The 14,185-nt window shown below is 47.0% G+C and overlaps 2 protein-coding genes across 3 annotated transcripts; both read right to left on the bottom strand.

The window, feature by feature from the left end:
• Positions 1 to 3,094: 3,094 nt before the first annotated feature.
• Positions 3,095 to 5,019, bottom strand: LOC120701798. The gene is made up of 3 exons (XM_039985612.1): positions 3,814 to 5,019; positions 3,512 to 3,703; positions 3,095 to 3,403 (listed from the first exon to the last, which is right to left on the bottom strand). The coding sequence occupies exons 1-3, from the start codon at positions 5,017 to 5,019 to the stop codon at positions 3,095 to 3,097; spliced, it is 1,707 nt and encodes a 568-aa protein (XP_039841546.1).
• A 1,370-nt stretch (positions 5,020 to 6,389) lies between these two features.
• On the bottom strand, positions 6,390 to 11,720 carry LOC120702698 (peroxisomal acyl-coenzyme A oxidase 1-like). Of its 2 annotated transcripts, XR_005686503.1 has the most exons (15): positions 11,319 to 11,713; positions 10,390 to 10,498; positions 10,216 to 10,277; positions 9,752 to 9,961; positions 9,514 to 9,601; positions 9,280 to 9,442; positions 8,982 to 9,180; positions 8,619 to 8,816; positions 8,020 to 8,151; positions 7,729 to 7,849; positions 7,538 to 7,648; positions 7,361 to 7,430; positions 7,067 to 7,250; positions 6,606 to 6,981; positions 6,390 to 6,575 (listed from the first exon to the last, which is right to left on the bottom strand). XR_005686503.1 is itself a non-coding variant. In XM_039986600.1 (14 exons), exons 1-14 carry the CDS (start codon positions 11,472 to 11,474, stop codon positions 6,772 to 6,774), a joined length of 2,013 nt encoding a protein of 670 aa, XP_039842534.1. In that variant the 5' UTR covers positions 11,475 to 11,720; the 3' UTR covers positions 6,390 to 6,771. The 2 variants fall into 2 exon arrangements, 1 of the variants encoding a protein (XP_039842534.1); XM_039986600.1 differs by having other exon boundaries at positions 6,390 to 6,981; positions 11,319 to 11,720.
• Between the last annotated feature and the right edge of the window lie 2,465 nt (positions 11,721 to 14,185).

A 14,185-nucleotide genomic window follows, 5' to 3' on the forward strand; every position in this document is an offset into this window, starting at 1 on the left:
TGTTATAAGGACCTATGTGTAAAGTGAAAGAGATAAAGCGAAGAGAAGAGACTATGGAGGGGTTGACCCAGCCAAGAAAAATTTCCCCAATTTCAACAGGCGATAATACCGCAAACTATCATCTGAAACGGTTAAGGGCAGTCTCAACTATAATGTCCATAGGAAGTGTCTATATAATATATACCATATAGCAACACATCTCTTTTAGAAACTTCACCTTTCAACCCATAGTTTTCTGAGGTGGGTCCCTAATCTCTTGGCACGCGTGAAGCAAAGTAGCAGCTCCTCATTTCTTCTCTCTTCTTTCTAATCGGCAAAACAAGAAGCACAACCATCCTCAATCCTCTCTCCATCGATCTCTCTATCCAAATCTGAACAGCAGCAACAAGCAGCGCGTCTTCTTCCTTCTCCGTTGATCTGCTCCATTGAGCAATAGCAGAGCAAGTCACCAAAATTAATCCACCTCCTTAATTACTACATTCACAAAATCCAGCAGCTCGCAGCACGCCAAACTCCCAAAATCACGAATGGGATTGGATCTCTCTCGCTTAGGAACAAGAGCAGCACGAAACTGAAGCCGCGTGCGTGCAGCCGTGCACCGGGCGGAAGCAACGAGCTCTGCGCGAGCAGCGAGGCGAGGTCAGTGCAGGCTGCTGCGGTAGCCAGGCAGCGACGAGATCCGTGCAGGCCATGGCGGCCAGCTGCGGATGCGCAGGTCGCGGCTGCAGCGCGCAGGTGTGGCGCTGCGGGACGTACGTGCGGCTGCATCGCAAGCCTGCATCAGCTTCGGCGCTCCCTTGTACGCTGCACATGCGGGACACGAACTTGAGGGCACCGCGAGGCCAACGGTGAGCAGCTTTGGCAACAAAGGGAGCAACAAGGTCAACGGCGGACAGCGGCGGGCTCAAAGGGCATGCCGCGGTGGACGCGAGCTCCGGCCGGCAAGGGGCACAGCAGTGGCGAGGGTGGGTTGTGCGAGCTCGGAGGAATCCGTTGGACACCCAACCCAAGTAACCAGCCCACACGTTATCAAAAAAAAAAAAAAAAACCCAGCCCATCTTCTCACTGCACGTGCAAATGTGAGCGTAGGAGGGACACCAGGGGCTGCACGTGCAAATGTGAGCGTAGGAGGGACACCAGGGGCCATATATTTAACCATAAACAAAATCACTTTCACTGCATGATTGTACTTGTTCTTTTACGAGCAAGGAACAGGTTCTCGGAGAGTTACCATCAACAGTGTCCTTAATCTCAAAAGAAAAGATATATTACACTTGTCTGCTGTACCTTGTTTTCAGCATAATCTCCTCATAAGAAAAAAGTATAAATTAACCCCTCAACTATAGCCAAAGTTCGGATAACCCGCTAAATTATAGATTATTTCATTTTACCCCTCAAAGTATGCATTTCGGATAAAATTACCCCATAAAACAATTTATCTTTTTTTATTTCTCTATGCATAGGTGGAGCTTTAAGTTGAAATTTTACAACATGATAGTAGACATCATAAAACATGTTAGAAAAATATATCATAATTTTGATAGGTTAGGATAATTAACAATAAATTAATCATTGGATTTCAAAATTACATGAAAAATATTGATGAAAAAATCATAACATTGTTCTCAACATGCATTGTGATATCCACTACTATCCTGTAAAATTTGAAATTAAAATTCAACTTGTGTATAGAGAAACAAAAAGACAAATTATATTATGGGGGTAAAATGAACTAAATGACATAGTTTAGGAGGTAAACAAAATCAAGTTATAGTTTAGGAGGTTATCTAGAATTTGGCTATAGTTGATAGGAGTGGTTTAGACCTTTTACTTATAAATAAGAAACAGAGAGCTGATGATGTTCAGCACAGATGCATGTCCTCTATTTAGTACTGGTCCCAGCGCCCGGTACTAAATGCACTACCACTTAGAAAAAATATATCTGGATAAATGTGCGTGCGCCGTGAGGTTCGAACCCGTGACCTATGGCCTCGTGCATAGTCTCTTCTATCACCCCACCCACAAAACACATGTGAGTATATAGAAGATGTTATCCCTTTGAAGTAATTTGGGGCAGACCATTTATGCTTTTTTTATTTGAAAAATTAAAAAAATCCAAATCTATCACATCGAACGGGAATCTTACATGCATGAAGTATTAAATCTAAACGAAATAAACAACTAATTGCATAGTTTGCTTGTAAATTACGAGACGAATCTAATGAGCCTAATCAGACCATGATTAGACACTAAATTGCTCCAATAATCATGCACTAATGATGGATTAATTAGGTTTATTAAATTCATCTCGTAGTTTACAGACGAGTTCTGTAATTAATTTTGTGATTAGTCTATATTTAATACTTCAAATGTGAAAAGATCATATTTCAAAAAATTTACACGCCGCAACTAAACGAGGCCTTAGTACGGAGCCATGACTATTTAGTACATACTGGGCCATAACACTATCTGATACTAAATGCCATCATTTAATACCGGGTGGTGTTAAAAACCGATATTAAATGGCCGAAGGCCCCGGAGCTATTTAGTACCGGGTTATAACATCAACCGGTGCTAAATGATGTCATTTAGTACTGGGTGGTGTTAAAAACCGGTACTAAATGATCTCAGGGAGGGGAGAGGTTGTGCTGTAGAACCGGTACTAAATTGGTATTAGTACCGGGTTTAAAGCAACTGGTACTGACCGGAGGTGGACGAATGCCTCTTTTTCTAATAGCGGAAGTGGAAAAACTAAGTTCATAAAACTTTTGACTTTACAGCTGCCAGGCGTGGAGGGTAAACAGCAACATTTATTTATCAACCAATAAAAATGAAAATGGTAACTGCAACCACTGTGTCAGTTCCAGGAAGTCTACATGAGCAGCGCTGCAATTAGCTGCTGCCGCTTGCTATTGCTCCCCAACATCGCTGTGGCCCATACCTGTCTCCGGTATCTTAACTATGTTGCTAGCACAGTAGCACTGATCCCAAATGGGCCAACGCATGCATAAATTATAATATTATATTCTTTACAAAAGCTAAGTGGGTGGTAAAATGGAATGAGCAAAACTGGATGAAACCAAATGTATATTAATCACTTATTAATAAGACAGGTGAGCTTAAATTTGTCACGACAGGAAGTCCGCATTCCTTCATCAAGTAGCATACGCTCAAATGCATCCATCTTGCACTCATGCTGCCAACATTCAGTGTTGAAACTTATAGAAGCTTTACGAAGTCTTCTGGCACTTGCGATCACGGCTTCCATGAACCAGAGTTCACAATCAATTCCTGTCAACCCAGTAAGCTCTACTTCCTGCAGGTGAGCCATGGAGATCTCATAGGATGCCCAATGGTCTGGGTGATCACATTCCAGATCTAATCCTTCACCTAGATCATAGTACTGCAGTAAAGTATGTATAGGTTTAGAGTGCAACAGATTGGAGGCAGGCTTGATTATCTGAAGCAAAGGGAAATAAATAGGATTGACGAGATTAGAGTTGGTGCTCACCAGGGTGACGAAGAAGGGTAAATGTAGGCTGAGGTGTCTAAGGTTGGTGAATCTTGTGAGGAGGCTTGCAACGCCAGCTCCAAAGTCATGCCTCTCAAATTCATCAGAAACATTAACAGTCAGAGATGTGATCTGAGGGAGGTGTGGTACCTTATCTTTTATCACGTCCTCGTGTTCCTTAGACAGATTATTCTTCTCAGAGTGAAAAAAAACAAGCAATGAGACAATAGATCAGTGAAATTGAACATCATAACAAATGCAAATCCAACAAAAGTAACCAAAAAGAAAAGAAAAACTCATACCTTTCCACCGCCAAGAGTGACTTCAAGGCGTGTGCGTAGGCTGCAGTGCTTCAAGAGGAGTGTGTAGCAATCGTTCTGCTCGCCTATGCAATGGAAGTCAAGAGCACGATATGCCCACATGCAGATCTTGAGGCTCAGCAAGCACGGCAAATCCCCATCGACCTGAAACAACCGAAGCGGCCATCCTGATCCTTGTCCGAAGAACAAGGCAGCTTGTTCCAGCCTCGGAGCTGAGAGGCTAAGCACCTCGAGGTAGCAATCGTCTATGTGCAGAATCCGGAGGCCAGGAGTGCTCAGCTCCAGCGACATCATGCTCATGTCCTCCACCCACAGCTCGGAGAGCGCGTCGGCTTCGAGCCGCATCTCTCCGCCGAAATTAGGAAACCGGAGCCTGCTCATGCGCAGCTTCTGCAGGTGCGGGCAGCTCGCCGCCGACACGAGGCGGGCAAGGAGGCGAGCGCCGCCGCCGTCAGCGATCCTGATCCTTTCGAGCGAGAGATCCTTGAGCGATGCGAATTTCACGGTGGCGGAGGAGAGCCGGAGCCTTGCGCCGCCCAACGACAGGCGCATAGTCTCCAGCCTTGCGGGGCTAGGGAGGTCGTCGGGAAGAAGCACCGCCGCCGGCTTCTCGTCATCCCCTTCCCCATCCTCGCGTTCTCCGCAGAGCCTCGGGCGCACCGGCATCAGATGCACGTCGAGGATCAGAGACCTCATCCCGTGCTGAAATGCGTACCGGATCCACCCTCGCGCCGCGTCGACGGACGCCGCCATCATCAGCCGTCGTTCCAGATCGTGGTCAGAGTTGGCACCGCCGATTGATACGTCGTCCCTGCTACACGAGATCGCCAGGCTCTCGATGGCGGCGGCGCCGTCGTCGGATTGGGTGGTGCGCCGGGCGAGGATGCCGTTGACGAAGGCGACGTACCGGTCCACGGCGGCGCGCCTTTCGGCGGCGTTAGCTGCGGCCCTGGGCACCGGCTGGGAGGCGAAACGGAGGGCGGGGGCTCGGGTCCACAGGCGGAGCCACCGCCTCGAGAGCGCGGCCGTCCGCGCCGCGTCCCGCACGTCCGCCACCAGGCCGAGGACGCGGAGGAGCACGTCGTCGTCGAGGCCGCTGATCAGGTCGGCGTCGTCACCGGGTGCGGGTGGGGATGGGGTTAGTCTCGCTCGTTTCGCGTCGCGCGCGCCCTCCGCCGTGGAATCCATGCGCGAGATTATTGGCCTGACAGGCTTGGCTGGGCTTTTGTCACTATGAATTGGAAGGCGCCAGGAATCGTGCTTGATCTCAGAATTGGATCTTTTTTTACTTCAAAACTTGTTCACGTCTTGTTATTATATATATAGGAGTACTCCGTGTTTAGAGTCCTACTAGGAGTATTCCTCGAAAAAAAAATCCCGGCATGTTCTCATCCGGATCATCTCCGAATAGGAGATATGATTGATTCATCTCCGAATAGGAGACCTTACTGCGCCTCGTCATCTCCGAAAGGGCCATTGCCATTGGCATGCTACTTTCTCCGTCCCAAATTATATCTAGAAATAGCAAAATTAATATATTTAAAAAACTAAAATAATTAATAATTTGGAACGGAGGGGTACAAACCTTTATTCTAAATTACTTGGACGTCTCCCATTTCCAGGCTTTGAGTATATCCTCACGACTGAACCAGTAACTGAATAATGTAAGTAATGCTGAGTTTTTTTTTGATAATACGTATATGTATTTCTTATTAGTAAGGACAACGTACATGAAGACGTACGAATACAGACACGTACACAAAAGATACAAAGACAGTTGTTCCAACCAAACTTCACGAAGGCGGCGAAGAAGACGACGAACACCACCATGCATTGGAGAAGCTACATTGCACCCACCTTGGCTTTTGTCGGAGTCGCAGCAGAAAGAGCTGTCGGCGTTCGCCCATCGACTGGGGCCGCGTCCCAATTCCTCCAGCTCCTGGATCTTAGCTCGCGTCAATGACCGCCGTCGCCGAGGGAAGGCCAAGCTAGATCCAGCCGCCAAGCAATGCCACAAGACCCACAGCCAACTCTGCGTCCTTGGAGAAGAAGGCCAGTAGCACCCCCGCCCAATAGAGGAGAACATGTACCGGTTGCGGACTCCAATACAAGTCTCCCATGCCTCGCCGTTGGCACCGGGAGGAAGACGCCACTGGGCGAGAAAGAAGCCAGAAGAAGCTATTCCCCAAAGCCGCCATCGCCTTCGCCTTGCTGAGGAAACACACCGTAGAAGAACAACCCCTGTCAAACCCTAGCCCCACCAGCGACGAGCAACACCTAAATCTAGATAGATTACTACCTACCCTATATACATCCAAAAGGCGATCCCGCGGTCCCTCTCCCTTGGAGCGGAAGGAGACAAGTGGAATCGCCACCAGAAAACTCCTTGCATTAGAAAGAATCGAGAGACTGAATTCAAACGGGTGGCGGGAATTGCAACAGTTCCACGCACTGACACAGCTGGCACGAGTGGCTTCCTCAAGTGTTTGAACAGGCATTCAGAACTTATTCCTTTTTGAAAAAAGACTCAGGGCTTAATAATTGTTGAAAGCTTTACGTGGAAATAATGCTTGAACAATTTTGCAAATTAAGGTTGTAGGTACCACCTTAATCTCTGTTTGGTGACAAGACGAATAGATACCGGCAAACAAATGGAACTTCATCAACTACACGCACCTGTCCATATACATATTCTACTAATCACACTACGTAGAATACTTAGCAACAGAGTAGATACGCTCAACCTCCCGCTTCTCTTTATTGATCGAATGTACCTCTGATATGATCCTCACTTAAGGTATACATGTATATTTCGTGGCTTTGACAAAGAAGAGAGTTGCTTATTTCACCCGGTATTTAATCCATTCAGAGGAGGGAGTGCTGGATTCTCCGAGAACCACCACCATGGTGATTGTGAATTCCTGGAGGTTGCCGGTAAGATCAGAGTCTTGAGAGCTTGAGCTGCTGCTTGAGCAAGGGGCGGAGGTACTCGTGGTACCCCTCTGGCACCACCGTCTCGTTCAGAGGGTCCTTCCACGCCTCCTCGTACAGTGCTGGGTACACGTTCCCGTCGTACCGCCCCAGCACCGATCCCAGGTAGTGGTCGGTGTAGTTGAACGCGTCCACCAGCGCAACAGCATTTGGACGCACCTGTTGCAGGTCACCATCCAGCAACCGACTTACACTTTGTTGTCACTATAATGCTACTAGCAGAAATAAACAGAGACCAGCATACCTGTGCGTAAAGCTTGCCCAGCTGCTCGTTTGCCAGTGCTCCTTGCTTGGGTGTGAGGGACCCAGTTGCCAGGAAGTCACCCAGGTGTTTGTGAAGTGTGTAGAGGGCATAAACATTGCAGAGGTTCTGGAGCTGTTCCTTCACTCCATGTCCAGGAATGTCCTGATGTACCTTCTCGATGAACCTAGCACCACATTTAGAAGAGTAGCAATGAATCGTCACCCATTTTTAAAGAGATGATGGAAGGAATGGCACATGTTTCATCAACAAGGTTGAAAAAGAAGTAATACTCACTTGGTTACAATGATCAATTGAATGTGAGCTACCGCAGCCTCAAGCAAATCTGGGGACCGCTCATAGAAACCTGCAAGGCACACAATCATTGTTAGTGCAGTTGATTCCAAATAGAACCGAGCAAGTACAATTTAGTGAAAAAAAAAGGAAAGCGATGTTGTATGATGTAAATACTACCTTCTTCTTGGTTTGACGCTTGGCCTATGTTCTGGGCACAGTTTACCGCCATCCTGAGAGCCCTAGCTTCAAATGCCTCTTGTATGAAAGCAGGGTTAAGCCAATCTTCAGCTGTTGGGAGTCATCAAACATGAATTATTACCATCATCGTTGCAGGCATTATACTCAAGATGCCTGGAATAAATGAGTACCTGTTTTGACAGCACATTTGGATTGCATCAGATGTTGTACTTTGCCCATGTAGGCCATTGTACCAACTGGCTGTTTTCCAGAGGTCAATTGAGAAACAGTCTTCATTAGAATCCTTGCAACCTGCAGGTACCATCAGAAGGCTGCCTATTAATATACCATTAGCCAAAATGGAGTAGAGGCAAAGGCAAAAACCGCTTCTATGGAATACAATATGCCATGCCACACATACTCAACCAATAACAGTAGCCAAAAGTACTGTTGTTGATTAGTATCATCAGAACCATACAAACCTGCAAAAGCAGAACAACATTGTCTCCTTCATAAGTGCATGCAGGAACATAGACGGCAAACAATTCAGGAAGCCCACTGCTGTTCAAGTAACCATGTCCACCACAGAGCTTTCTGCATTCTTCAATTGCATCCTGCATAGCAGAGAAGAGTTACCATAAGGACAATGAATTGTCAGACATCTTTTGTTATACATACTGACTAGACCATTATAGAACATGCATATGGCTCAAACTTCAGGCAAGAATTTACTCTTTTGGAAAATAGAGTGGAGCTTCAGGAATACAGGTAAATCAATGAATGATTCGTATCAAGTGACAGTCTGGGTAACACGTGGTTCCAGCTTATGAGTTATGAACTACTAATACCTAAGAAAGATCCAAGTGACAAAGGCAACATTTGCCCTTTTGGTAGTGGGAAGAGTTTTACAAACCACTTTATACTACTAGGGAATAACCATTATTAATCCAACTCTGCTTCAAACTAATTGTAAATTATAGTCAATGAGGACAAATGAATATACCCCATCCAGTACAAACATTAATAAACCATTAAAAAGTGGACAGCTAAAGAATCACTGGAATTAATTAATCATACATACAGCTGTTGCAGATGTAGTCACAGCCTTCAAACCAGCAGTACAGGCATGAGCTTCTTGCAGTGTTGAATAATCTTTAACTTCCAGTTTCTGAGTGACATCCGTGTAAAGCCAATTGAGCCAATCACCCACAAATCTGAATGCATATGCTGAAGCCAGCAATGGAAAGAGTCTGCTTTGTTGAGTCCTGTAATTAAGAACCTGTAACCAGTTTGAATGCATTAGTCACCTGTTGATAACCAAATGATGAAGAAAGTATACATGTTAAGTGTAGGCAGTAGCACTGGCAGTTGATTCACAAATTTGTTCAAAAACTAGCAGAGAAAATGAATAAATGACAATACAAAAGGCTCAGTATTAACATACCTGAGTCTCAGGGCCACCATCTTGAGAGCCAAACTGCTTTCGAATGGCACTGTATCGTACAGCAATGCAAACAGCACGGGACAACGCCTTAGAAGCATCTGCCACAATTGATTGACGAACATAAACCATTGTCCCATAAAGCAGCTGCTTTGGAACATCTGATTGAACATATTTCCCCTCCCTTGTAACTTGTGAAAGTCTAGAAAGAAAAGGTAATAACATCAGGTTTGAAGAGGGTTAGCCTAAAAAAATAATCGATAAAGTGACAGAACGAAGCATAATAACCCAAGGGGCAAACCTCATCAACATTTGATCCCTTGGGATGCGCACATGGTCAAATCGCAGAACACCATTGTCCATGCTGTTATATGCACCACTACCAAATTTTCCACCAATATCACCAAGGGTAACACCAGGAAGCGGGGAGTGATCCTCCAAGCTTCGCAATTGCACAATGAAACCTGGAACCAGGACATGCATAAGTCACAAAGAAAGAGAGCACTTAAAGGTAACCAAAAAGCAAACACTCTACCATGTATGCCGTAGTCCTTTCCTTCGGTTATCAACCTAGCGTACACGACTGCATGAGTGGAAGCTTTCCCCAAGCCACCAGGCCACCACTGCCAACATGAAGGAAACATGTAACGAATTGTGGCAGAAGATCTTTAAGAAGATATAAATGGCTAACATAACATTAAAAAAAGGAAAAGGAAAATAATAAATCCTTTAAATAAGTCAATATGACAGCAGGTGATTCATAAAAAAATTACTTTGCTGGAGGTCAGAGTTGGACTGTGGATGACAAATTCATCAGTCATTGGATCAAATGTAGCAGTTGTTTCAAGGCCCTGAACATTTGAGCCGTGACCAAGTTCAGTCTGAGCATAGCACCCAATTATTTGGAACTTGTAAGCCAGAGGTAACCACTTCTTCTGCTGCTCCTCAGTTCCTTGCCCTTTTATAGCAGGAACAAACATGCCCTGCAAGATGTCATAGTTTTCTTAAGTTAACAATATAGATGAAGCTTCTTCAAAGCAACTATCTGTTATCCAATAGTGTGAACCTTATTTTAGTTTCTTATTAAAAGGAAGGCCATTTTTTACATAAATCCAAGAACAATATGCTGAGGATTAGTACTAGCTCCAGAAGACATTAGCACACAACACGGGCAACAAAGGCTTCTCATAGTATGATCAGAACATATTTTGATGCAATAAAGAATTGATAGTCGTACCCAATGCAGATCAACATAACCAGGCTGATCGACATATTGCCTCAGCAGACTTGCTTCCTCCTCTGTCAATCCACAACAGAAGGCAGTAGAACATCAGTTTAGGCTGTTGTATGTAGAAATATGGCTCGATAGAATATAGATCTTTGGTTGGTAATCCATAAGTTGACTTGGGACCTGTAAGACGTAGCTCAACAATGCGCTTCCACGCATGGGCTGCTTTTCTTAGAGTGTCCTTGAACAAATCCTTCCTGGAGAGCATGGTCCTGTTATCCTTGCGGAAGACCTATGCATCAAGCAGGTGCAAATGTAAGTGAAAACTTGTCAAGAAGGGAATTTAATAGTTGCCTGAAGCAACATGTTTCTTGATGCAATGTCTTGTCATGAACACACGCATGATAGAGCCAAAGGGTGGGTGTTCGTTTGGTTCAATTTTAGCCTTTAGCGTGACTGTTACAATCTTACTGTTGCCTTCTTGGGCAACACACATGGAGCCTAATATCCAGTTTGAAACCGGAAAACAATCATGTATCTAAAAGGAAGGAATAAGCCGACACATTAGTTACTGTTGAAGACAAAAGTTTATGGTCTGAGTCAGAATCGTGAGATGACCAACGATAAAGAATAGGGAAGCACTGAGAAAATTGGTAGTCAGCAGTGGAGCTAAGAATATTCATAAATCCTAATAATGTAAGGAAAAGCGGGTGAGGTGACGCGTTCAAAGCTGAATTTAGCGGGTAAACCGTGGTATGCGAAATCCGTTTGCTTGATTGCTTCTTTTCCCCCTTTGGCACAGATAGAATATAGGGAAATCAGATGCAAAGGGTCATGTTATTTTACAAAGTGAAAGTTGTAGTTAATTAGCGTGAACGGAAAAGGCAAAGCATGGATTCTATGAAGTCAACTAACGCGGAGCTGAAAAGTTGGTGGAGGGATCTCGCCGGGGCAAGTGCAGAGCTAGCCAGATGCAGGACGCCGCAAGCAAGCAGCAGGACGCGGAGCGGAGGCGGCGCATACGATTCTGAATTTCTGATCTATGCGGCAGCAGGCGTGATTGGGGGGATCAGGGAAGAGGAAGAAGGGGATCGAGGGAAGCAACCGCTTACCGGATCGGACGCGACGAGCCGCGCCATGCGGTCGGCGACGTCGACGGCGTGCCGCGAGCCGGCCCACGCGATCTTCATCGCCTCGACGTCGAAGCGCGCCGCGGCCCTCTCGGCGGCGAGGTGGTCCACCTCCGCCGCGGCGTGGTCCACGGCCATCTCCGCCCCTGCCCGGGTCCCAAAGCCTCTGGCTGAATTCCGGGTGCAGCGATCCCCCAACTGCTCGTCCTCGCCGCCTCGCTTGATTCCCTTTGGAAATCCGGCCGGCGGATAAATAAAGATGGGCGGGCGAGGCGAGGATTGCGATGCGGAAGACGGAGGAGGAAGAGTGGAGGACTCTACTGCTGCTCCGTCTTCTGTTGGGGTCGTTTCACACCCAATTTTTTTTCCATTTAATTCAAGAATACCGTGGGCGCCTGCCTGGTGCCTGCCTCACGCGTGGTAGTTGGCCGCGGCCTCCGGCCTTGCCAATTTTGCCTGTTTCTACCCACGTGCGTCGGTGCGTGTTTTTATTTCACATGTGCACAGTCGTCCGGTATTTTTTTTACCGAATTTGAAGAAAACCGAACGAGTTTAAAATTTGAAGGATACTAGGTGGAAACCAGTGAAAATGTATATTGCGTTCTTTATTGCTAGGGCAATCGGTAAGGATTTACCATACACCTAAACTCACAAATAGTGGGCGGTTACCTAGAGCTTTTTAGTGGCAGATTTGGATATTTAGGTCCTGTTTAGTTCCTAAAAAATTTTCTACAGTATTCGTCACATCGAATATTCGAACACATACATTGAGTATTAAATGTAGTTGAAAAAACAACCAATTACACAGTCTAATTGATTAGCACAAGATGATTTTTTTAAGTCTAATTAGTTCATAATTAGACATCATTTATCAAATAACAACGAAAGTGTTACAGTGTCAAAACCCAAACATTTTTGCGAACTAAACAGGGCCTTAGAAATGATACAAATATATTGTACCGAGACGTGGTTTGAATTTTTAATGATAAAACATATTTATTCACTCTTTCCAAATCACATACATCGTGTCTGAAATAGAACTTATTCGCATATCGGCTAAGTATAGGGGTGTCAATGGATGATTTTTAGGGGCACCTCCAACCTTCTTTAATTCAAAATTTTATACTACTTCTCTAAAATAATATTTTATTTTAAAAAACTTGTACTTATTTTGAACTAAAAAAGATTGAAGGTGCTCCTAAAGATACTCATTGGCCCCTCTAGCTAATCACTCATTGGCACCTCTAGCTAAGTACTACTTTCACATGCATTGGACGGGCACGTGCTTCATGCTGCTTTTTTTTAGAGAGAGAGATTCAATATTCGCAGATTATCCTCTCCGTCCACTTTTTTTTTGAGTCACATCCTCTCCGTCCACTTATGTCTGATCTGGCCGGCAATGTGGTTGTGGGTGCGACCTGTCCACATAACGGTCTTCGTTGTCGCAACGGGTGGTTTGTTGGTGGACTCACATTTTTTTCACCATGTAGGAGACCACAGCATTCAATACACTTTACAGCCGCCAGTCGCCATCGCACCGGCCTCCATCGCTCTGGCTGTACTCGGCCAGTGCACCCCTGCAAAGCTCCGGTTCATGTGCGCCCACTCGGAGTGCAGCTCGTAGTCTCGTACCCCACGGCCATGACGGGTGCTGTTCTCCTCTTCTCTGACGGGCCAGACGCGCGATCGCAAAAGCCGCGCTAGCCAAGGAAGCGCTAAGGCCCAATACACAGGAATCTATATGGGCCTTAATTGGTGGACCTCCAGCCCACGGACTGATAATTGGGATACAATTCCAAATGAAAAAAAATATGAAGACCTTTTCAACCAAACAATCAAATTAGAAACCGTTTTTACTTAGAAAGCGTTTTCATTGTTGTGTTCTTCACGGTGAGATGTTCAAAACAAGACTAGACTTGCATATACCTGTAACATCCCGAAAACTCACCAAAGTTAAATCGTGCGCTAAGTTTGTTTCTCGTCGTTGAGCTCGATCCCTCCTCAAAACCCTAACCCCAGCTTTCCGAGAATCTCCCTGTTCCGATCTCCCGATTCCCGAAAAACTTGTCCCGACACCCGTATCCAACACCCTGTTTTTCCCCTCGACCCGAGCGTCGCGCTCGCGCGCGCCCGGGCGCCACGCGTGGCCGACCGCGGCCGCGATCGGCGCCGGCGCGCTCGCCTCTCTCTCTCCTCTCTTTATTTCTCTCCCTCCTTTTTCCTTTTTCTCTCTTTCTTTTTTTCTCTTTTTCTTTTCCCTCTCCTTCCCTCTCCCTCTCTCCCCTTCCTTTCTTCTCTGCCACGCGCTTGACCCGGCCCCCTCTGCCCCCTGCTCCACCCGGCCGCGCCCTCCACCCGGACACGCCACCCTTGGACCCCGCTCCGGCCACGCAGCACGCCCGGCCCGGCCGGCTGCTCGGCGCACACCGACGCGCGCCCCCTGGCCGTGCTCCGCCTGCCCAGCCCGCACACCCCGACCCGCCACGCCGAGCCGCTCCAGCGCCGCAGCAACGTCGCGCGCACGCGCACGCACGCATACGCGCGCGGCGCCTCGCCGTCCGGCCCCGCTCGCTTCTGCCCACGACGCGTCTCGTCGACAGCCGTAGCCCTGTCCCGCACGCGCACGCCGTCGCCCCGGCGCACAGCGCCGGCGACCACGGCACAGTGCCGCCTGCGGCGGTCGCCGCCTCGCGTCACCTCGCCGTCCACTGGCGCCATTGACGAAGCACAGCGCCGCCCCTCGAACCGTCACTTCACCAGCACGCATCCCGCCTCAACCCCCCGTTGACGCCCGCACAGAGCTTCGCCGCCCCACACCATTGACGCCGCTCAGAGCCGCCTCGCCGGCC

This window comes from Panicum virgatum, chromosome 4K, assembly GCF_016808335.1.
Source record: "Panicum virgatum strain AP13 chromosome 4K, P.virgatum_v5, whole genome shotgun sequence".
Taxonomy (NCBI): domain Eukaryota; kingdom Viridiplantae; phylum Streptophyta; class Magnoliopsida; order Poales; family Poaceae; genus Panicum; species Panicum virgatum.